Here is a 25,102-nt window from a genome sequence, read left to right on the forward strand (position 1 = left end):
CTGACAAGGAGATGCCAGAAGATAGCAGCTTTTTGGGAACCACCACCTTAACATTCACCACTTTGTGACTAATTCTCGTTCTTCTGAAGTAACAGAAGCTTTTTAGAGCTCAGCTGCAACTTCCACACTATCTCTGAAAGCAAATGCTGTTAAATTTTAAGTTTTTCACATTTTTATGACTTTCACAGGGCACTACTTAAACTTATGGTTTTGTTCTCCATACCCCAGAAAGAATTTTTAAAGGGAATCTTACAAAGGGACGCTCTCTTTGCCCAAAGGTGGGTTCATAATGTAGTCCTTAGCGATTGGTTTTACCCACAGTAGAACCATAAATAAAGGTGCCAAGAAGTTTATATGTAGCAATGTTCTGAAAGAAAAAAAAAACAGGGAAAGGTTATTAAATACAAACAATTACCATGCTGCTGAAATGGGCGGTAGAGATTCAAAAGGAGAAATTCAAATTTTAAAATAGTCGTGAGGCAGGGTAAATAAGAAAATTACTTCCCTATTTTATAGATATAACTTATGTTTAAAAAAAACTTACATACTTTGAAATCCCGCTGCTTAAAAAAGTTCTCTTAGAACATCTGAAAATTTGATTTATTCCAAAGAATCTAATGATAGGAGCTACCTGCATTATTCCACACTATTGTAAAAGACAGTTGTTGAAAATGTCTGTATGATAGCATAACACCAAACTGCACTAGCTATTACAGTTTTAACCTACGGTCAGCATATAAGGATAATTACAGGAAGTATGCTGCTGTATTTATTTTTTTCGCTTTAGTAAAAATGTACTCAGATTAATTTCCATTATCTATATAGACCAGGGGAAGCAGTTCTCACAGGTCAGACTTCCCAGTTCAATGAAGATTTTTGCTTAGAAACCTTGACTAAATGAAACTAGGTAATTCCATTCAATTAAAGATATTCAGACAAAAACCAAACAATAGCCAGCATAGCTATTCTATTTTAAGAGCATTGTAGTAAACTGCACAGCTAATGTAAAAGTAGTACTCTCTTCTGATTTCTGAGTACAAAATACACACTAGAATTTAAAGAGAGGAGATAGTTTTCTGGAGTTTTTCCTGAAACTAATATCCTTCTTCGTTTCTGAACCTGATATCCCACTCATTTTTCATTACTAAAATGAAACAAAAACAGATGAAGACTTCAGTGCTGTCGTTCCGGTGGTTTTGCTAGTGCAATGCTTCCTCACTAACAGAATCAGCTTGTCTATACTGCCACCACCAACCAGAGTGCTTCGACACTATAGAAAAAATGTGGTAATCAACAGTTATTCTAAAGAACACAAGACCTTACTGATTTCAAACTATCAAGCTTCCTAAAACCATTAAAATGTTGGCATGTTTCAGAAGATGTCATCACACACACATTTAAATCATTGGTTTCAGACGAAGAAATAAGCCCTGCTAGTTATTCAGTGTTGCTAGGGAACACGACGGCATCAAAGAACAATCCAAAGCACTTCAGTAACTTGTGAAAGCATTTTACCTGAGTTTCTACTTATTTAAGACATCCTACTGAGTTAATGGACTGGAGTGTGCCAAAGGGTGGCAAGAATCCCTTTCTGTTTGAGTACAAGGAGAAAGGCTGAAAGACTCCTGAAGCAGGCTAAGGAAAATGAGTGAATGTGTAGAAGAGTGGTACAAATTGATTAGGAAGATTCCAAAACATAAGCAGCAAAGAATACGCCTGACAAAGAAAAAAACCAAACCATCTATCAAAAACAAAAGGGACACCAGATTATTTTTATTCTGTTTACCCCTCAAAAAAACACAACTCACTCCCTGTGTACATAAAAGAACCACATTAATCATTTTGAACATATTAGTGAAGTGGCAGTTAATCGTTAACCTTTACTTTTTTTGTGGGGGTGGGGGGGCAGGGCGAGGGGTTGAAGGGTGTCAGTCTTCCCTGTTGCCTTCAACAATCAGTTCCAATATCACCTAAACTTTAGGTTAGAGAAGATTTACTTTTCATAACCCCACTCCAGTGGATATTAATTACTCTTTTAGTTCATGATTAATGAACTTCTGTTTCAGAGATTTTATATTTCTGCCTAGGATCTCATGTCCACAGATAAGATGTTGGACAACTAGATAGAAGATACTTACAAAAAAGGCACAAGAAATCTTAAAATATGGAGAACCATAAAAATTAAAAACTAAGCAGTGTATTTAGCTGAAAAGAACAGATTATGAGGTGATTCAGTCACAGTCTACACACTGAAACTTCACAGCAGATAAAACAAGCCAACATCTTACAGCTGTACCTGGATGCATTCAACTACGACGACTGCAAGTGTAACACAGAGTACTTGGTTATAAATTTACCAAGAGTGAAGGAATCTACTTTAAAAACAGATTAATTTTTAAGATGGGCATTTTTCGTTGAAAATAAAAGATAATGCAGTTTGCATATAAATAGTTTTCATTTCAGAAGATATAACAATTCTCTTAGGAAAGTGACCTGACTAAATGATCACAATGGCCTATGCTGCAGAATCTGTCATTAACATGTATTAAACATCAAAGGTCAAAATCTATGAAAGACATTTGGAGGTTTTCTCTCAACCAGAGAACACTGAAGAGAAATAGTTAAATCAGAGAAAACATTTTACTAACAAACTCAAGGACGGCTGAAAATTAAAATATTCCTTTAAACTGTTATTAACATCTGATCCTTATTAAATATTCTGGGTCATCCTTTCTTTGTGTCTTATCCTAAATTTATTAAAAGCACGATGCCCACCTGGAGGTGGGGGTGGGAAAAAAAAAAAGAGCCTGTGGTTGCATCTCTGCTTACTGAAAGTTATCTTAACTTCCAAAAAAAGATATGATGGGGGAAAGGAAGCAGTAAGCAGAAACATTCGTGGTGGAGGAGGAAAGGAAAGCTCCTTTAATTGGGACTCTAATTACAAGGCAAAGAAGGTAACAGACTGGCAGAGCAGAAAGAGGCAGGTGGCAAGTCTGCTCAGGATACGAAAAGCAGGCAGCAACAGAAGTCTTAGTCACTACCTTCTTCTTGGAATAGTTTGCTTTGTTTATTTTCAGACATTAAAGACTGAGTAGCATATATGTGCACATATTTTCTCTTACTGTGTTATTTTTTCTGTTGCTAAATTCAGAGCATCCAGATGCATTTGAGCCAGTCGCAAGCCAGGGAATGTCAAAAAAGCACCAATAAGTGAACACAGAACAGCCAGGAACAATTTGAAGGTTAGTTTAGACACAGGACCCCTAAAAGAAAAGAAAGGAAATAAGCATTTTCTTGGGGGGGAAGTTGTGGGGGTAGGGTATCAGAAACTACTTTCAACTCAACAGTATCTAACATTTAATAAAAAAAGCAAACATTATTCTATAGTTTTACTCTGGAATACCAGCATTATTACAAACCAATCTGGAGTTAAAATTAAAAAAAAAAAACAAAACAAAACACCAAGTCAGCTATTTATTTCCTAGAAAAACAGAAAACCTAAGCTACTGCCTGTAAGATGTTAAGTTTGTTAGTAGAGAAGGAAAAAAAAAAAGAATAATTTCATATTGTAATTAACAACAAAATATATAAGAGAAATCGCTAATAGAATGAATTTAATAATTATGTTTTTAAGAGAGGAACAGATGCATCAGTAAGTTTAAGTGGTCAAAGACAAAATGAATATTTAAGTTACACTACTTACTTTCTACCTTGATCCATCAAAAAGCTCTATCAAACTGTTATTACTGCAGTTTTTCACAGATTTATCTAATACATACATATGGCCAATTAACGTGTCTCTTCAAGTGATTTATATAGTTTGTTTTAGTGAACTATGGCGTATATAAAAAAAATTACTGAAGAAATATCCATGATCAACTAAGTTACAGAATAAACAAACACTGGATTACACAAAAAAACAAGTGACATGTAACTAACACAGATCAAAGAGTAACAAAAATAAATCTAGTGATCCACATGAGTTTCAGATTCTTTCTTAATCTGTGTCATATCAACTACCAAGAGACACCATCATCAACTCAACTGCTGCCATAAGCACAAAGCACCACACAAGTTCAAAAATACACAAACACTGAACAGGAAAATTAATACAGAAGTTAGTAAACCTGCAATAGCTTAGAAAAAGCAGAGTGAAGAAAGGCTAAGAAACACATGGGATTCAGTTAAGGGTTTCCCATGAATTTATTCATAAATGACAAACTAATCTAGTTTGAGGAAACTTCTGTTCCTCAAAAATAAAGAGATTCTATAGCTTCTGCATGATACTTAAGAACTTCCAAGCAAGAAATTCAAAGTTGCACTCCCACAGTGATTACATATCCCATAAATGCATTTTAGAGCATTTCTATAGGGAACGAATTGTAACCAAAATCCATTTTACAATATACTAAGGCTGTCTATGACAGTGATTGTATATTTGTGTAACATAACAAGCTATAGCATGTTCTTCAACAGCCTATGCAAAACTTGGATGTCCTGTAGCAAGCAAATGATTTTGCATAATTGGAGAACACTAATAGAACTTGAAAACAGGACTGAAGGCCAAAATTTACTCCTAATGCCAACTGTATCACAAGCTTTATCTGCAGCTTTTGCACATTCATCCTCTTGCATACCATAGGAATGGCAAAAGATACCTAGCACCTGTTTTAAGCAATCCTTGCAAAGCTGAAGGGAATTACTGCGAAAAAAGTGTTCATAGTTTTGAACAATATTTTATGAACTACAACAAAATGTGAGGGTAGGAACTACCTCCAAAATAAAAATAGAAAACACAAATGCAACTTAAGTTACTTGTGACTGCTGATGAATTATTTTTATTAATCCACCTCTTCACATTATTATAAATATTATAAGCATGTACAAGAGAAACACATGCAAGACAAATGCTTGCTAAGAAAATCCAAGTGATTCAGTTATAAATGCACAAATAAAACAGACAAATGTATTTTCAGGAACTTACTGCGATTCCAAACCCTGCTTTTCAAGAAACTGCATAGCACTTTCTGAGAAATTTGAGAATCCTGCAGAGACATAAATTATATGTATTTTATGACAGTACAAATGCAGAATCCCTTTTTTGAAATAAAATGCCAGCTAACAGGTCATCTTATAAACAAATTTTCTTATGTATAGCATAGCTCTTTCATGTGCTAATTAGTATGCCATAATTGAATAAAACTTGATTATTAACATCTCTGATATTATTACACTTCAGGAACACAAATAAAATTAACATTATTTTTTACAAACATAAGTTTTTGGGTTTTTTTTGAGTAAAGAAGCTTCACTTTACTATGAAAGGCAAAATGGGTTAAATGTAAAACTGGAAAGCAAATATAATTAACAAACGATTACACTTTTAAAAGAAATCAGGGAAAACAGAGGATATCCTCCAGAATCTACATTCCAAAGCAAAATTTCTTAAAAGTGTATGACACAGAGTTCACTTTAACACAGATATTCTCAAAAACGCAAAAAAGACTGGAAATAAAATTTTTCACATCATGCAATCACTAGAGGTGTTGCAAACCATAAAGAAAGGAGTTACCTGATTCCAGTCCAAATTCTAGATAGTTGTCTGTCACAATGAGGATTGCCATTGCTTTCACGAAGAAGAAAAAACCAAAGGTGACACAGACTGACCTTTCACCTCCATCCTCTACTTTGAAATAATGGGTAGTCAATGAAAAGAGTACCTTACTACACAAGAAAAAGGTCAAGGAAAATTAAGTTTGTAAAATAACTATATTTAAGAATTATAAAGCTGTGTTTTGATCATCTACACTAGGGTTGTTCTATGATGCGTAATTTTTTGTAAAAAGTAATACGCGTTCAGCCAATTTCAAGTTAAAATTACAGAATACTGGTAAAGCGTAATAATCACATAATGGGTAGCCAGGAATACACCACTCTGGAGTATAGCTTTGGTTTAGGCTTACTTATAGTTAATTGCAGCGGAATTCACGATCAATCTAGGAGAACTAAGCCACAGTTTAAGTGTAAATGATTACATAATCATAAGTTACATCAAACAAGAAAATAAGACAATTGTATTTTCAATGCAAAATATTGAGCTAAATGAAAAATATTCCATTAAACTACATAACTCAAGATTTAATTAATTTCAAAACCCAAAATACTACTTTTGAATGCAACAACTGGATGGCAGGGAAGTGAATAAACACAGGGGAGCTACATGTGTTCTTCCTGGATGTACAACCCTAAGCTATATGTACAAACAGGAAGAACAGGATGCTCCAACAAGCACTTCTATCAATAATGGGATAAGATTTCTCAGCTATGAGAATTTCTTCTCACAGGGGGTGCAGACCTGCCTTACAAGAAACTGTGACAAATAGCCTGGGATTCATGCTTAGATTATCATGTGACTGTTTACTAAACAGAAAACATACGGAAAGATGAAACTTAAAATTCTCTACTTCCACATGCGCATATTTGAGATTTCTCAGCCACCAAAGATAGTAAAATAACAGCATGTTTAGTACTATCTGGGAAATAAAAATCTATCCCATGCTCACCTTGGGAAGAAAAAAAAGAAAAAACTGACTTTAAAAAAGCCATATATAGTCCAACACGATATATTAAGTCCTTTCACGTAGCCACAAATATGAACATCTAAGACATCATCTGCTCTGTTATCAAGCTGTTTTTAAAATTGAAGATTCTCCTTTTTAACACATTTCTAAACATAATTAGTCCACAGTTAAAGAGTAGATTTGGATATATTGTCAACTCTTACTACTATGAATTGCGGATCATTATAAGTGATTTTTTCTTTTTTAAATGGCAGGCAATATCCAGTCCATATTTAAGTAAAGGACTTTGAGATCACTCCAGATATTACCTGCTTTGAAAAACCAAAGAGAAAAAGGGAAAAGAAGATTTTTAAGTGTAAACTGTACCCTTTTCTTCCCACCATGCAATAACATATTCATTCATATTTGCACTTTTTTAATACTGGAAGTATTTTAAGATGTAGATTACATGAAAATATATTTTAGAGTATCTATACAGTAAAACATTTGAACAGTCATCAGTTATTCCTTGGAGAAACTATATGACTACGCAATATCGCACTTCATTAGGCAGCACATATTGTTCTATTTCCCATATATGCAGAGAGGTACTCATGCACACAATGAAGTGGCCTAAGCACAGCATCCAATAACTCTAAGTTCAATGTAATCAACTTAAACTCACTTCGTACTTCACAGAAAGAACTGATATATCTACAGGAAGACGTACCTCATCCTAAAAAGAGGTACATAATAGGTCTGGAGATCTCTGTTTCTCTAATAATACATTCTTGAACCAAGTGTCTTTTTACAGCTAGGCACATTGATCACAAATTGAAAACACATTAATTTCAAATCTTCAAGTTATACATAGGTCTTCATAAGACTTTGTGATCAATAGTCCTAGCCTATAAATAGATTTATAATCCCCCTAGATACCTCATGTTTTCAACTACGGATTGTGCCTAGAGGATGTAGAAAATGCAAACGAGAAAAAGAAAGCATGCTGACAGTAAATTCCAATTATAGTGCAGATTCAGAACTCAATATATAAATTAATGATTATACAAACTATATGTAACTGAAGCCCTCTGTTAGCTGAATAATCACCACTGCTACCTCTTTTAGGGATGGAAAAAATTAAAGCATTATGGCTCACTTCATCAATTCCTTCCACTGCTTCACCTACGTTTCAGGACCTACTAAAGAAATAATTCTGGAGCATACAGTGCTAAATTAGTAGATTCCCCACCTTTTCTTACTTTTGTTTAGTCACAAAACGTGGTACACCTATAGAATTTGTGGTATACACTTTTACAAAAAAAAATTGTCTTTTAAATTGCTACAGTTATGGAATCCAGCGATACAGTCCACTGGTGTCTATGCACATGTTTGAAAAGATCTACCTTCTGTCTCTATTAAAATACATGAAACTTTTGGATTCACAAGTGAAAAACCAAATAAACTCCTCTGTATTTTTTCTAATTGCATGTATGTAGAGAAAACTATAGTTTAAGTCTTGGAGGTTTTTTTTAAGGTATTTGATGGCCGACTTTCCCTGAACCAGCCTTCAGTCAAGTTAAGGCTTTCCCCTTCCTTTGCTATGCCCTTGAAACATTTTCCAAAAGTAGCCAGTGAAATTTACTAATCTACCATCTCCTTCATTCCACTGGACTGAGGTATGAACCAATACCAACCTCACAGTTGGTAGCATGGATAAACAGTTCCAGCACAGGGAACTCTCTTTTAGCAGAACAGAAAAATAAATCTTTACATGTCTAGATAGTTTCAGGAAGACTCAAAGATGTTTCTTGGAGGCAGCATTTAGAAGACCTGTTCAGGGTTTAATATTTTTGAAAAGCTGCAGAATACTCTGTTGGTTGATCACTTTTGATGCTGATAGCCTGCGCTCACTGAACAGTTTCCAGTACCTGAAGAGAAGTAATAAAAGATCCTGCAAAACAAAGATGTTGCACTTTTTTTCCAGACAGATTACTGGCCATGACCTGCTGATTGTGGTGAATTTCAGCTTAAAAATGAGTTTTGCAATCTTTCTTGCAAAAACAGCATTATTGTTTGTGACAACTCATTGTGGCGTAGGCGACATTGTGGTGTAAGCCCTAGACTTAACAGCAGGCTGAGCATCAGCTGCCACTTGAGCATCTACCCAGTCTGGCAGGGGAATCTGGCATCATTCACTGAGGTACCTGCCAATGCAGCTGTACAAACATTTCAGCACATGAAACACGTTTAAAGCTAGCTTAGTTGTGCCTAGCACAACTACCATCAACGTAATGCCAACATACTCTAACACTGTAACTCAAATACTAAGTTTATGTACTACTCCTTTTAAGCTAAATTTCTGTTAAAATACAGATCTGTAGACTAGATTAATTTCTGGAATTTTTCTGAATATCTACACTACAGACATTTAAAAAATGCTTATAGTGGGTTACTGCACTGAATCAAAACCAAAACATCTATTTCTGGAAGCCAGGGCTGAAGAAAATTCCAGTCATCACCTCCAACTTCTCTAAGCTTTTTTGGGTCATTCAGTCAGCCAAATCCATAGTACAACCTATCACCTCTTAACGCACAGCCATGAAATAGAAGAAACACCTGTCATCAAAACACAAATTTGTTCTAGAATTAATTGTTGACATATTACCCTGACTGCTTTCAACTGAAAATATGGAGGCAACCAAATTTTTTTAATACTTAAATGACGATGAATCATTTCTGGTCTTGACATAATGAATCAGTAAATATTTGCGTAAGTTTTAAAGTATTCTCAGCATCCCAGAGGCCTGATGTGACAACACATGAATGAAACAGTTTTCTTCTGAAATCTGTTTTCATCTGCTTAGGTGCCAATGATCACAAGGATTGTTATCAATACCTCTGTATATCATTCTTTCCACCATACTCCTTCACCCAAAAAGCTGTAATGCCCAGAAAAACTTATGTTACCATATTTATGGAGATGTTAATTCTAATGTAAAGTTTGGACCATGCTTCCTAGTACCGCAGCCTTCTGCTTTGCCATTAACCCCTCAGACTGCACAGGATCACATTACTTCATCCCATCAGTCCAGAAACCATACAGGCAATTAAGCAAAGCCCTGTTCAATATGAAGAAGCAGTGACTTCACACAGATTTCTACAAAATCACCTACTCTGTACAGATGCCTCCAATTAAAACAAGGTCTATTTCATGCCACCAAAAAAAAAAATTAAACAGAAGTTGTACATAGTGATAGAAAACCAGTTCTGGCCATTTGTTTCCTTTCTACAATTGATAAATGACTCCTCAAGTACCTAGTACTGGATAAGTAATTATACTTTCTATTGTATTATCTCTTTCAAATTATCCAAAAAGGTACAATTGGTTTTGGAAGTGATTCATTTAAAAGCCTAAAATTTAGACTCTACTGTTTGATAACACATTACAAAGGGGAAAAAAAAAAAAGAGAAAAGGTTACACTTTTTTATTTCACAGAATTTATTTATTTTGGAAGGCTTGGTCCTACATGTCAGACCATTCTTTGGGCTTTCCCAAATTTGCATGTTTTTAGAAGTGCCATGCGCATTTTAAACTTTATCTTTAACCTTTCTCTCACCCCAACAAACTGACAGAAGTCCTTAAGGATTTCCTCTATAAAGTATACTGCCTATTACCAAAAAACTCAAAACAATATTGGTCCCTTAGCTAATACACACCCAGGTACAAAAATGTTAAAGCACGCAAATAACTGTTCGTAGCTTCTTAAATAAAATTTAGCTTTTGGCACACGGTCTTTTGCTTTTAATACTGTTCTATCTGATCTCACTTCCCTTTCAGTCATGTAGGAAGGCTAGTGAGAAAATACAGCTAATGTGCTTCTAACAAGCAGGGAATACTAGATTTGCTTCAATCTCCTCCAGGTCCAAATTAGGTCTCAAGTGCTTCAGCCAGATTAGGATAAAATTGGAAATGTTGGGTTAGGCTCAATTCATATAAAAATGGCAGGTGAGAAAGAAACAATCAAAAAAAAGATCCTAATATCAACTTGCATGTTCACACTACTGAGACAGAAAGCTTCCACTGCCAAGCAACTTAATCTTTTTTAATTTCTACATTTGGTTTTGCACTGAATATATGACCAAATGAAAGCAGTGATTAGGATTGTACTCAAATACCACTGTAACAAAGAATTACTGCAGTGGATTTTCCTACAATATATAATTCACAAATCTACTTCACCTAGAGTTGCAATCACTGTAGTATTAAAGTTGGCTACACCCAAGATTTGAAAGATGAAGCAAATGGAGCATTGCTACCGATAAATTTAAGACCGTATTGTGGCTTTAGTATTTCAAGCTCGTTTTTCCATTAGTTCTATTAACCTCCCCCTCATGCTCAAAATGGGAGTCAAAGGTGTTGGCTTTCATTTCTAATTTCTTCCCTCTGCCAAGATTAGACTAGAATTCCTGACTTCACCCAAACAAAGAAAACAAAGGCTGTGCCATAACAGATATATGTTAGCTATAATATAGCTATAGTATAATTATAAGGTGCACAAGAGCCAGACACAAGCTTTCCTGTCATTACCTGGTGGACTAGAAAAAACACCTTTTGGACTGTGGGTCTGTCCACAGACAAGTCAAAGGAGAAATACCTGGTCTGGAAAGCGAGTTCTTGTTCATTATAAGAAAAATTCTGGATATCATTTTACTTCAGGCTACTTAGAAAAGAATTATTATCCTTATAAAGGCAGCACATATTTAAATAATTATCAGGTACAGACAAGCCTTAAGCATATCCAGAACTGTTAGCCAAATATAACCAGACATTAGAGTTCAAGGGTTTTACATAACACCACCAGCTATTGCGAACACAGGAAAAAACAACAAACACACAAACCAAAACCCCATAACATAGTAAGAATCTGTATTAAAGAACATGTATTTATACAGAGGAATCAGTTTTGAATATCCAAGTGCTATATGGACCCAAACTTAGCACTTTATCTGTCTGTCAGCTGTTGAGGAAGCAGAGGGGTTGCAGAAATTCATTTTCTAACTCACCTTTCCATAACCTGCACTCTTGCAGGCCCTTAATTCAATTCCACTGCTTTATCACCTATCACATCTTTAAAAGACAACTTTCCTCCCTAAAGTGTATGTCTGGATTGGTCTATGGAAAGCAGTTAATTACCGTGCAAGCATCCATGTCTGATACTGCCTTCTCCAGGAAAAACAAACATAACAGCTGCTTCTTTTTATGATTTGATATTGCCTGCTTCCTAAACACTCCGCTTTTATTTCCCGTAGTATCAGAAGGGAGTTCAGCTTCTCACAGTGCTTTGAAAACTTAAAACCTCAGCTCCTACAACTGTTTACACATTTTGTTTTCTGCAAACTTTGTAACAGTGTCTTGAATGTATTTTAAAATTATGAATTCATGCATGTATCTTTGCAATAAACTAGTATACACATGACTATACTATTTTGTTCAGGAAGTACCAGACTAAACATAGGGAAAACAAAAAGGTGTGCAGTAAATTGCACACCCTTTCAAAAGCTGTAAATGCTTTCTGTAGAGAAATCTATTTCTGATTGCCAAACTGGGCAAAACCAAATTAGTTTAGAATCACTACATATTACAGAAGAACACTAACTGTATGTTCACAAACATGTATTTTTTCCATAAATTGTTTGGTATTAATATTAACAAGCTATTGATATCAGCACGTACAAAGAGCATGTACAGAATATACATTACCCAACAATGGCCCTAGTTTACACAATCCTTTTTCACAAATGCTAAATATTTATGTATCCTGCCAACCAACAGAGCTTTATATGAATTGCAGAATGATGTAAACTATTTGTAAGAGTGATTTAAGGGAACAGAAAAGGATACACTGCAAAAGCCAAGACAAGCAGACACCACACTACGCTGATATTCATTTCTTGTGAGGGCTTCACAATACTGTAATAGGCTTCTGTCACCACATACACAACTGTAGCTGCAACAGTGAAATCCACCAACCACTGATATTCCGGAAAATAATGCAATGCTGAAAAATACAAGTTTGCAAACGTTAAAGGTTTGATATGTTAGGCAGTTACTGACATACACCGAATGGAGTGACAAAAAACGCTTTCAATTAACTGAGATCTAGGTAGGCTCAAATCATCCAAGTAAAGAGCAACAGCTGCAAAAAACGCCACATTTTTTCAATCCAACAACCTGAACTTCATTCTTCACTTCTGTTATTCAATACTTGTTTACTACTCAAATTTATAAGGCTACAAGATTTTACTGTTTTATCAGCTCAGTTTTTATACATTAACATCCTAAATTCAAAAAGCAGACTTAATTTAGATCTCAACATCATGACAGAAAATGGTTCTCTGGCTGAGTCTAGCTGCAATTCCACATAAGAGGCTTTTTGACTCTCTGTTAAAGAATAAAAGCTCATCGTCAATCATTTAGAATACTACATATAATCACTTCCTCTTTTTCTTTAAAAAAAAAAAACAGTACCTAAGGTACTGATGGTTAGTTCTTCCAGATTTTGTTAATATCTCCTGTACAGCAGTAAATAATTGTGTAAATTCCACTGTAAAAGCTGAGGATCATACTGTCTTGCATGCAGGCTGGGTGATTTATGAGGAGAGAGCTCCCATAGGTGCTAGGAACTGCTGGGAACAATTTGTGACAATGAAGTACAGACTGTCCCTCCCGAACACCTTCCTTACATCTACACAGTTAAAAAGTCACAAAACATTACTAGGCATTTCTCTGTTGACTACTACCTAACATCAAACACATGAAATTGGCCAAACTCAGGTATTTCCTATTTTGAAATAACTATCTGGTTAAATTCAACAAAAGTTTGTATACATAATTTTTTAAACACAGTTAAACCCTACACTGTATCAGTATCTATGAATACTCAGGGAAACAGCTAAATGCTATAACTTCAAGCAAATAACACCAATTGAAACTTGTGAATGGTTGGTTTGTTTACGTGCCAGCTTCAAAAAACCCTGCATTTCTTTTAAAGGTATTTTCTATACTGTTGCCAGTAATTTAAGCATCAATTAATTAATGCAATAGTTTAAGCACAGTCCTACGCAGGATTATGCTTCCTTTCTTCCTACGTTTATGCATAGAACACATGCATTGAAAAATGCAGATACAAAGAAAATACGTATCACACATACATAGCCATATATGGGTTTTCTGTAACAGAATGACTGGTTATGATTAAGGAGTCAAAAATTGCCATTTGAAAAAATAGCAACTTCCAAAACACTTTATGCTGCTTGTTTCGGTACTGTCACTTTCAGTTTCTTAAGCATTTTACCTCACCGCGTGGTTGAAAGGTCTAGGTTTCAATGCTACAGCACATTTCCTATTTTAGATGTGCAGAAAGTATATGTTTCGACATCTGCCAATTGTCATTTTCTTGTACAAAGCTATGATCTCTATTTCAAACAGACTACGATGTGATCCTTTGGGTGTTGTCTTACATTGCTATGGATGCCTAATACAACAATGGATGTGCTTTATGCTGGATTTCACCTACTCATCCTTTTCCATAACACTGCTATTAAGATGTCAACCATCGAACAACAAAGGAGATTTAGCCCTAATTCCTGCCTTCTCATTTAACTTTATTGTCATACTTCTATTCATTCATTGTCTATAAAAAAAGATATTCCAGCATTTATTGTAAATAAAGACTTGATAGAAAGAATCAGGATATATTTGAAATAATATAATATCATCTGCATCTACTTATTCTTACCGATAGTGTCCCTTTCAGTCACCGATTTTGTTTCCAGATGAAGATCAATGTCTTTTGGAATGGTTAGGGGTTTGTTTTCAATATGACCATTATATTTTCTGTAAAAACAAATAAATAAATAGGTAATACACATACAGATATGACAAAAACTTTTTGAAGATATAACAGCATTTCAAGCTTAAGAAAAATGCAGAAAACTTTTTGGGCAACTGCTAATGTTTTTATCTATCTAGCTAAAAGAACTAACTCAAGTTCAAATCTTGAGAAACAACCAGGTATGTCAATGATTTCTAGCTTTATCTTAACAAGGCTCTGACATACTACTGTAGTACGGGTTTAAATAGCTTCCACATGCTGCATCCTGAGCATGTATTAGGGAAAAATCCCATGGCCAGTATTTACGTTAGCCTGCTGATTTTCTTTGTTCAGGGAGCTACAGGGTGTTGTAGTAAGTTCCCACAGACCAGAATATATCCGCACTGCCATACAGATACCCTGGGAAAAAAAAAAATCAAAGCTAAATTGGGACATTTTAATTGAGGTCTAGACCAGGATGCTGAAAAACAGGAGCATTAAAGTCTTTGGATTGAAAGTAAATAAGAGAGACAGACAGACTTGGCAGTGTTAATTTATTGGATGTTCACTGGAAATAACAACAAACAGTAATCTACCATGGAAGACAACTGGTAAGGAAAAAAATAAAAAACAAATTTCCAAAAACATCATTAGGCCTTTTTGTCACAACAATGTGCTTAGCAAGTACATCACAGGAGCTGGACTAACCTAGACCCTTGAAAAATCCATCCTACTGTCCACCAACCAAAGAGTTTTAAAATAATTTTCTAATCTAAAAGGGTATGTGTAGAAATACTATAGGCTTGTTTCTGTTAATACCCTGCTTATGAAAACAAGCAAAAAATGCTTATTGCAGTGTTACTAGCAATCCTAGAGATCCAGTACATCTTGAAAAGAAATAATCCATCGTGTCTTTGTGGAGACAGACAGGGCTAAGTACATCGCAATACAGCACCAGGATTCAAAGCTGTGTTCCAGGTTTTAGCCACTGCTGCAGAGCATGACAGTGATACACGGGGGCTTCACAAAGACTAACACAGATTCATTTGATGGCTACTCGCTCATACAAACAGAAGGAACAAGGCAACCAAAGGTTGATGCTCACACTGCTAAACCCTTCCTGCCTTCCACCATTAAGTTACTTGGGGATAACCTGAGCCAGGGATCACATCTTCTGAAACCATAATTTTTCAAAACTTACATGAATTTGCTGAATCCCTTTCTGAACCAGCCTGAAATTTGCTGAGCTGCATAGTGCCTTGCGGCACCAAGTTCCACATGAGTGTCCCAAACTGAGAAGTCCTTAAATCTACTCTACTAACATAATTTGGTGACTCCTTGTCTAACATAGTAGTAAGTTTACTACTCCCTATCCACCCTTTGCACACTGGACATGTACCTGTTACAAAACCCTCCCTCACCCAGTTCCTACACTAGTAAAACTTATGCTCCTCCTTCTTGTGTGGACGCCTTTCTTCTAGCCACCATCAGTTCCCCTTTTCCAGTTCTAGTGAATCATCCTGGAAATATGGTATAAACAAAAGTACTTCTTATACGTATAATATGAAGTTAGACTATGTTTTACAACTTGTTGGTTAGAATTAACACGTCTTTAAGGAATTATTTTTCACAGCACAAATACATGTAAAGACCATAAAAGATGACATTTTTAAAGTAAAGGGTGCATTTTCATCCAGAGCTCTGAAACCATACCAACACCATGATCTTCACTTTCCTGAAAATAAGCCACACTACTAGACTTTAAATTGAAGAAAACAGGATACTCAAAAAAGAACCAGAAAAAAGTCAATTTACATGAAATTGGGCTGAGAGATTACCATTACTAGCTAGGGTAAAACTTACCTCATCAGCATTTAAAAAAAAAAAATCATTACAGCAGATCAGAAAATGTTTTGTTAAGTTAAAAAAAAAAATCAAACTCAAAACTTAAAACCCCTAAGTGACTAGAAGGAAACAGCAAGCTCTGTTACCTTTTAGAATATCACCTCACAAACTAGAAAAGGAGACATGGATTTCCCATAGAAAGACCACGTATTGGGATATAAGCATTAAAAATAGTCAATTGTGAATTTATTTTTAAGGAATTATGTCCTGTCAGCTAATGTGTGAGATGAGAACACAAGCAGAAAGTATTAATAACTATTATTTTTTTCGGGTGGCATTGATTCTTAGTATCATCCGAAGGACAAGAATTTTAATGAACAAACTGAAAACTGAGGATAGGAATCTAAAGCATTGCTCAAAAAATTCAGGTGCTCAAGTCTTCAACAAGAATCATAGAATCTTCATGGCTGGAAAGGACCTTTGAGATCATCAAGTCCAACCATACACACACACAAACACCCCTACAATCTCTGCCACTAGAGCATGCCCTGAAGTGCCACATCTAGACGTTTCTTGAATCCCTCTAGGGATGGTGACTCAACCCCCTCCCTGGGCAGGCTGTTCCAGTGCCTGACCACTCCTTCAGTAAAGTAATTCTTCCTAATATCTAATCTAAACCTCCCCTGCCGCAACTTCAGACCATTTCCTCTGCTCCTGTCGTTATTCCCTTGGGAGAAGAGGCCACCACCCACCTCTCTCCACCCTCCTTTCAGGGAGTTGTGGAGGGCAATGAGGTCTCCCCTCAGCCTCCTCTTCTCCAAGCTAAACATGCCCAGCTCCCTCAGCCTCTCCTCATATGCCCTGGTCTCCAGACCCCTCACCAGCCTGGTAGCTCTCAAGTCCCAAACACTGCCCAGCCACTTGACTACCTGCAAGCTTCTGTGTGCTCCCCTGTCCCCAGTTGTACTCTCGATGTTTTTCCACTGCATGCACACAGGAGTGCCATCATGAGTGAGATGAGCATTTTGGTAACTGAAGCCATTTCAGTTCAAAAAAAATTTGGTGTTCCTACACTTTAATTATCCCAGGGGATCCATAATCCAAGAGACACAGTCAGAACCCACCCAAGATCACTGGCAGCTTTAATTCAAAGTAATTCATAGTAGCTATGGACCTTTATATTAGCCTAACAATTTAATGTAACACAAATGATTCCGAAATAGAAAATCTGCCTAAAATTCATGTGCCATTATAACCTATAGCGTAATATGCTGAAGTATATTATGCATTGAATAAAATGGACTACAAGTTCACACTACTGCTGTTTCTAATGCTCATTTCCAAGCAAGTTCCTTGGATGTCCTTTTGACATTTCTCTTTTAATTACTTCAAATTGGAAAAATATTAAGCAAGGAGCAGGTACTAAATTTTGCAAGACTATGAGCTTCACAAAGCAAATTCTTTATCTTGAAAAGACATGGGGGGGGGAATCAAATAGATGTGTCCTTATTTCTCCTACATCATCTGTTTCGTATCTCCTTGGTTCAAAGGAGCACTGCATCCCATTTTGTGCAACCTAAAGCGGTATATCCAAACCAACTCGGTAAGAACAATTCCTACTTTAGACTATGGTTTTCCTCCCACAACAGCTGCTTCTTTAGCAGACATACGGGTATATTTATTGATTAAAAAGTAAGTGTAGTATTCATTCCGTTGTTACAACAGCAAAGCAAAGTTGTAAGTTTAACATCATTTAAGTCTCCACATTACCATCCTGGTTTCTTTAAAGTGTCATATTGCCCTGTGATTAACGTTTACCCTAGTACAAACAACTACCTACAACTATTACAATTGCATTCTCCTGGTTACGTGTTAATATAGTAAGATAATCATACCACTCTTATAATAACTAAATCACAGCAACAAAATTTAACTGCGCAGACAAGAAAACATAGTGTCACATTTGAAACATTAAATGTAGGCTTTTAGTAACTGAAAAAGGACTTAATGCATATATAGATGACTTGGGATACAGGTTCCTACTAAATTTCACAGTAAACTTTCCAAATATTACAAAATTTAAGATTGTATGTCAGCACACATTAACATATCATGCTTCCACTCTGCTGAGAGCATGTAATTGCTCTGGTGAAAGTGATAACACAGATGTTATGGATGGCAAAAAACTGGCAAGACTGGGGACAGGCAGTAAGAACAATGTACAATTATTATTTGGCAATGTAATTGTGTTTTTCTGTTTAAGACTCCTATGGATGGACTTAAAGTTATAGTTATATAATTAATTTTATGTATGAATAAATATTACTGGTTAAATGGATAGTTATAAATTATAATGCTATTCATAATTATTTTGTCTCAATTTTTACAGAAAACTTAGATAAAATGAGTTTCAAAATTTCAAAGAATACTGCAATATGTAAAATTAAAGTTATTTAATACTAAAGGAACAGCTTAATTCTTTACCCCAAAGTGTGGCAAATAAGGTTGCTAACCAGGTAGCTTAAGAACTACAAAACAGAAAAAAAAACAACATTACAATAAACAGACTGTATGTGCACTTTATGGTTTATATGAGAGTTCATCTGGAGTAAAAGAAAAGGACTAAAGGAAAGCTCCTGTGTCACCAGAAAGCAAGCCAGAGAGGCTGGTTTGTTTTAAACACAGCCAATTCAGAAATCTTGCATCAACATAGCAGCTCCACCACCTCAAGATGTCTTTGTTTTTGCCACAGTTGTACTTCTGGAAGGCTGTTCCAGAACTTCATGCCTGAACATCAGAAATCTGTTTCCACCTTAAGCTGATAGACAGCTATCCCACCTCTCTCAGTCGTACTTTTGCTAGGTTGAACAAGCCAAGCTCTTTTAAGCTTCCTCTTGTAAAACAGACTTTCTGTTTCCTGCATGACCCTAGTAGCCCTCTGTTCATTTGTTCACGTAAAAATTAATTTTTCTTGAACATGAGTGATCAGAACTGTACACAGTAATCCTGATAAAGTTCTACACTGGTGCCTTGACCAAGAGGATTAATATTTCCCTATCTCTTCTACTAGAAATACCTCACCTAATACATTCTAAGAGTACATTTACCTTTTTCACAGCTGTCTAAGAGTGGTGGCTCACAGTAATCCTATGTTTAACTAATATACTCCTATCTTTCTTCTCTTGCTTCAAGATGAAGAGCTTCAATCCTATAGAAGATTTGCTTTCCTCAGTTTTTATCCAAATTAATACATTCACTAAAAAAACTCCTTGCCACTAAATTAGCAATTTCACGGATCAACTTTGTGGACTGGAAATTACCCAGTCCTGAACAATTTGAGCATATTCAACTCTGCTGAACTGAAAAAACACAGTTTGGTACAGTCTCGTGGCAATTAACACAAGCAGGGCAGTCATATGCAACTAGCAGTTTTTAACTCACACTAAAACAAAAGTTGGCTGGCAAAATTATTATGCTACAAAATAAAAAATTAAAAAATCTTAAAGTAAGTATTTACCTATCTTTTTTGCTCTTCCCTCTTTGTTTCCCTGCAAGAATCCGTAGCTCTTCTTCAGTAGGATGCTGATACCACCGTAAACTAAAGAAAAAGAAAATCCAAATTAAAACAGTATCAGTATTGGCAATTTAGTGTTTGGTTTGTTTTTTAAAAAAAACCATATATCAACACAGATCTATATTCATATTAAAATGCGGGTCATTTGCCACACCTAAGCAAAGGAATGGCTCACACTTCAGAAGGGAGAGCCACCCCGCAGGAAGACCTGGGCAGGCTGGAGGAGTGGACTAACAAGAACCTTATGAAGTTCAACCAGGACAACTGTAAGCTCTTGCACCTGGGAAAACATAATGCAGGAGTGCAGCACAGCCTGGGATCTACCCGACTGGGGAGCAGCTCTGTGGAAAGGGACCTGGGTGTCCTAGTGGACAACAAGCTCAAGACGAGTGAAGAGTGTGCTGCTGCGGCAAAGAAAGCCAACGGGATGCTGGGTTGCACCAACAAGGGCATCACCAGCAGAGACAAAGAAGTCATTATCCCACTCAGCACTTGTCAGGCCACACCTGGAACACTGTGTTCAGTTTTGGTTCCTACTACGCAAAAGTGATGTGGACAGGCTGGAGAGGGTCCTCAGAAGGGCCACTAAGATGATCAAAGGACTGGGAAGCCTGTCATATGAGGGAAGGCTGAGTGAATTGGATTTTTTCAGTCTTGAGAAAAGAAGGCCTAGGGGAGACCTTATCACCAGGTTCCAGTATTTAAAGAGTGGCTATAAATAAAAAAGATACTCCCTTTTTAGAAGGAAAAGACAAGGGATAAATGGATACAGGTTACTCCTGGGGAGATTCCGATTGGACACAAGGGGAAAATTTTTCACACTGAGAATCATCAGCCATTGGAACAATCTCCCCAGGGAAGGGGTGGATTCCCCAACATTGGACACTTTTAAGATTCAGCTGGACAGGGTGCTGGGCCATCTTGTCTAGGCGTGCTTTTGGCAAGAAAGGTTGGACCAGATGATCCCTGAGGTTCCTTCCTACCTGGTATTCTATGATTGTACGAAAATACCTTTGTGTGCAAGTACCAACCCTGCCTGAACAACCACAGATACATTTCAGTACTCTTCAGCACGTGAGATGCTGATTCATAATTAGAAAGCTTTGCCACTTTGTCATTCAAGTGAAAGCCCTTCACTTTTCAAACAACCAAATTTTCAAGTTATCAAATACAGCAAAAAAGGTTGTCCTGATATTGGAAGAAATTCACTAGAATAATTATAGCATTACAATTACCTATTAGAACCATATTCTAAATGATTTTATAAAGTATAATTATACCTCTCAAAAAAACAGTAAATTTTCCAGAAACCGGAACAGCTATTATCAAATAACCATTACAAGTCTTTTATCTTAGGCAGAGCAGATCATAACATCAACATTCCTTTCCTAAACATCTCCTCAGTGATATCTTCAACACGTACTAGAAAAAGTGCTACTAAAAAAAAAAAAAGAAAATCACTAAGTTACATGTAGTTGAGCTGCAAGTTTTTCCACTTTCACAAGTCAATGCATCCATCCATTGCTCATTTATTTAAAAGGCAAGTAGTGTCACAGAAATTCTGAAGACGAAAAACAGAAATGGTTAAGTTTCTAAGATGGTACATTCTACCTTAATCTCTAAGCATGTCAAGAACCTTAGTAGCTGAAAGAAGGTCTTTTCCACATTCAACAAGGGAGGGCTGCTGCCCAGATGTAGGAAGGATGTCACTCTGATCTCCATTCTGAAATGCTGAGGCAAAGGAGCCCAAATATTAACAGGAACGGACTTGGAAAATTTATCTGTGTTTATGTGGAAGTACTTTTCTGGAGTAGGAGGCCACTAATAGGTGACCCTGGTTAACACAGGGTAATAGCTAGGAGATGATAATGGAATGAACAACCATCAGTACTTCTCACGTTAAGAAAACATCATCAAATAGGACCATTCTAAATTGGCAAATTAGAGATTAAGTTACATTCAGTTTCAAAAAGATAGCAAAGCAAATTTGAAAAACAAACATCAAATCCAAATAACTTCAAGCCACTTGGTAACACTTGATTCCCAGCTCTGTTTTGGAAAGGCTTCTTGTCCCAAGTGGAAGTCTGATTCACCCATCTTTATATTTGCAGAATATGGCCTTTCACATAAAGATAAAAAATTTTGTCATTCTTCATGGAACATTGTCTACGCAACAAATACTGCGGGAGGTCCACTGCTACGAGACTCATGCTAAAAGCAGAAACAATCATAAATGCAAGCAGCCACAACGAGCAATATTATACTTCTTCTGCCTTCCTCACAATGACATGGATGCTTTGTGTGTGCACACATGTTCTGAAAGGGACACTGGATAAAGACTACGAGAAAGAATACCTATAATTTTAATGAAATCTATGTAACACAGAGGACATGCCTGCCTGGCAGATCTTAAACATGAGACAGTCGTCTCTCTATCCTGATACTGTCCGTGACACTACACTAAACCTGGCAGAAGACAAGGAAGTGGGAATGAAGAAAAATGGTGCAACAAGAACACAACACATTTCAGGAAGAGCTCCCAATTTTGGCAGTTTAATTGCTGGAATAAAGAAGTATTAAACAGGTAGTTCCACAGAGATCATGGACATCATCTTAAAATACCTTAAAAAATGGCACAATGGGTAAGTAAGTGTTCAAACCAGCAAAGAATACCATCTAGTTAATAGGAAGTTCCACGAGCCTGTGTCAGTACGTACTGATGTGCTAAAGAATCAGCTGATGCTGGGATTTCTTCAAGAGAAAAGAACTTCAGTACCAGTCAGTAATACATCACAGAGATCCAAACCACTGCATGCTGCAAATTTCCCTTGCAGGAATTCACTGCAGTTCAAAAACTGAAAAATGGTAACTCCTACAGACTCTGCAAGAGCAAGATGGGGGGGGGGGGGGGGGGGTTTGAATTTTCTTTGTGGAGTTTTTTGAGGCACCAGTAAGAGAGAAAGTTATTCCATTAATTTATTTTTATGATGTGTGGTCCCAGCTGAAAAATTTGCTGTTTGCAAACTTTGCTGCAAAAAAAGACTTAACACTGAGAATCACACAGAAACCAGAGCAACTACCTTCTCATCCAAGACTACAACCTACACTGGAGATACTACCTTCTTCCTGTCTTTCACACGACCTAGAGAATGTGGGAGAAAGCAGAGAAATAGTCTTCTGCGTTGTCACCATCTCCCAGATCAGAACTTGGCATGCTGAAAATACCACAAGTAGTTCTGTAGTGATGAAAATCAGCTGTGTTGGAACACTAGTTTTTCAAAATCTATCCTGCATAGATATAGTACCTAATACAGCAGAACAGAGCGAATTCCTGTTCTGTTTAAAATACTAACACAAATCAAACACTTAAACAACAATTTGCTCTTAATTACACAACTAAATTATGTTGCAAGTGATTCCTAATTACAACTAATAGGCTACAAGAGTTTGGGGATTTTTTTAGTTAATAAACCCTACACACCTTGCATTTACAATCTCAAAACCAACAGACATTTTCTTAAAGGTAGAGCTAAAAAAAAGAAAGAGTAGTTAGTATCTGCTTTAGCTTATAGATGTTTAAAACCGAGATCCCACAACAGATCACTCTGTAGCTTTGACATATCCAAGTTAGTTTAAATAGCAACAACAGCAGAGATATGCCCCAGTTAATTTGAATGAAGGGCATTAATGAGTGCACTACAAAACATCCGTTTTATCCTGTCTTCCTGAAGTGACCTGAAAACGGAATGTAGCTGAGCAACTTAAAAGCAACATTTTGTTAGAGAATGTTTTATTAGTCAAAAATGCAAAGGCTTATGTAGATATTTAGGCTGCCAATTCTTTGACTTCAATAAATATGAATATTCAAACTCTGTTCAAGCTCTGAAAATAACATTGTTTGAAAAAGTTTGTATTTCTTCACAAATTTAGATAAATAGTTTTTCAACTATGAAAAACAGCTGGAAACTCCATAAAGAAATAATTATCTTATGTCTACCTATTCTAAACATTCTTTTAAATTTTGTAGTGTCCACGTTCCCTTTTAATGGGCTTTGAACGCACACATACAGGCATCTTGGAACCAACTGGTCACTTAAGAGTTTCTAGCTTGTCTGGTAATGTGTTTATCCTCCCTCACATTTGGCAAGGGCTATCTGTAGACATTTCAGGCTACCTGCTTAGAAAAGCCTCCCAACCCATTGGAAGACAGACACTTAAGACAAATAACTTAAAAAGCAGTTTTTGGTACTAAAGACTAGTTGAAGTATATTGACAAAGGAAAGGAGGGTCAGGAAGCAACTTTTCCTAAGAAAGCTGGACTGCTCAAGAGTGCGTCTGTACACTTACGTGTGTATAAAGCCCTCCACCACCCCACCCACACAGGTCTGTCAAAGAAAACACTGTTGGCAAAAAGACAGCACTAAGGAAAACAGGTTAACATAAAAGACAGTTTGTCAGCTAAACTACGAGGAGAACTGTTTTTCTTTCTGACATTAAAATTCAGATTCTTGTTGCAGTGAAGCTTCTGAATTGTTTTTATTTCTGGAACACAGCATTATTTTTGGCTCTTTAAATAATACTTGTATTCGGGAGGTTATTCACAATGACTGAAATTACAATGCACTAAAACAGTTCCCAGATAAATAGAAGAACAGTGAAAAGCAACAATGAGATTCTCAAGGGTACTAATATGAAAGGCAATAAGACTCATAAGACTCCCATTGACTTCAGCGGGAGCCAAATTCCATATGCACAAGTGCAGAAATCCTGCGCTGTGTATTTATCAATCTGCAGGTGCACAATGAAAACAGGAGAAAAGGATTACAAAAAGTATCTGAACAGCAAACCTCTCCCTGTATTTGGCACAAGGCATGACTTAGAACAAGAATACAGAAAGGCAAAACTTCACAAGAATGAACAATGTGGGTATAATACTGAAAAATACTTTAAAAAGAGCAACTAAATATTTACAATTCAAAATAAAAATTTAAATAAATCTTTTAAATAGGACATAAAAAGTAGAAAACATCATTTGAATAACTGCTAAAAAAACCACAATGGTAGTAACACACCTTAAAAATAAATGGTATGCAATTTCATATTCATTAATTTAATATTCTTTTTAGAGCACAAAAAAGGTGATTAACACCCTGCAGATGTGGTCAACAATGAAACTTCACACAACAATTAAGAGTGTGGTTCCTCTGCATATTATTCACCTGACAATTACTGTTTTCCATTACACT

At 36.2% G+C, this 25,102-nt stretch overlaps 1 protein-coding gene across 2 annotated transcripts in view; it reads right to left on the reverse strand.

Moving 5' to 3' along the window:
* The window catches only part of TMEM161B (transmembrane protein 161B), a 41,676-nt gene that overhangs the window by 5,116 nt on the left and 11,458 nt on the right, over positions 1 to 25,102 (reverse strand). Inside the window, exons 3-9 of one of the 2 annotated variants that reach the window (XM_074569895.1) lie at positions 19,800 to 19,880; positions 14,363 to 14,460; positions 12,466 to 12,622; positions 5,573 to 5,724; positions 4,985 to 5,045; positions 3,123 to 3,263; positions 254 to 367 (exon numbers count right to left, since the gene is read on the reverse strand). In XM_074569895.1, coding sequence (XP_074425996.1) covers positions 254 to 367; positions 3,123 to 3,263; positions 4,985 to 5,045; positions 5,573 to 5,724; positions 12,466 to 12,622; positions 14,363 to 14,460; positions 19,800 to 19,880 — 804 coding nt within the window. The remainder of the gene's footprint in view (positions 1 to 253; positions 368 to 3,122; positions 3,264 to 4,984; positions 5,046 to 5,572; positions 5,725 to 12,465; positions 12,623 to 14,362; positions 14,461 to 19,799; positions 19,881 to 25,102) is intronic. The other variant, XM_074569896.1, reaches the window with a different exon arrangement.

Source organism: Larus michahellis, chromosome Z (assembly GCF_964199755.1).
Source record: "Larus michahellis chromosome Z, bLarMic1.1, whole genome shotgun sequence".
Classification (NCBI taxonomy): Eukaryota; Metazoa; Chordata; class Aves; order Charadriiformes; family Laridae; genus Larus; species Larus michahellis.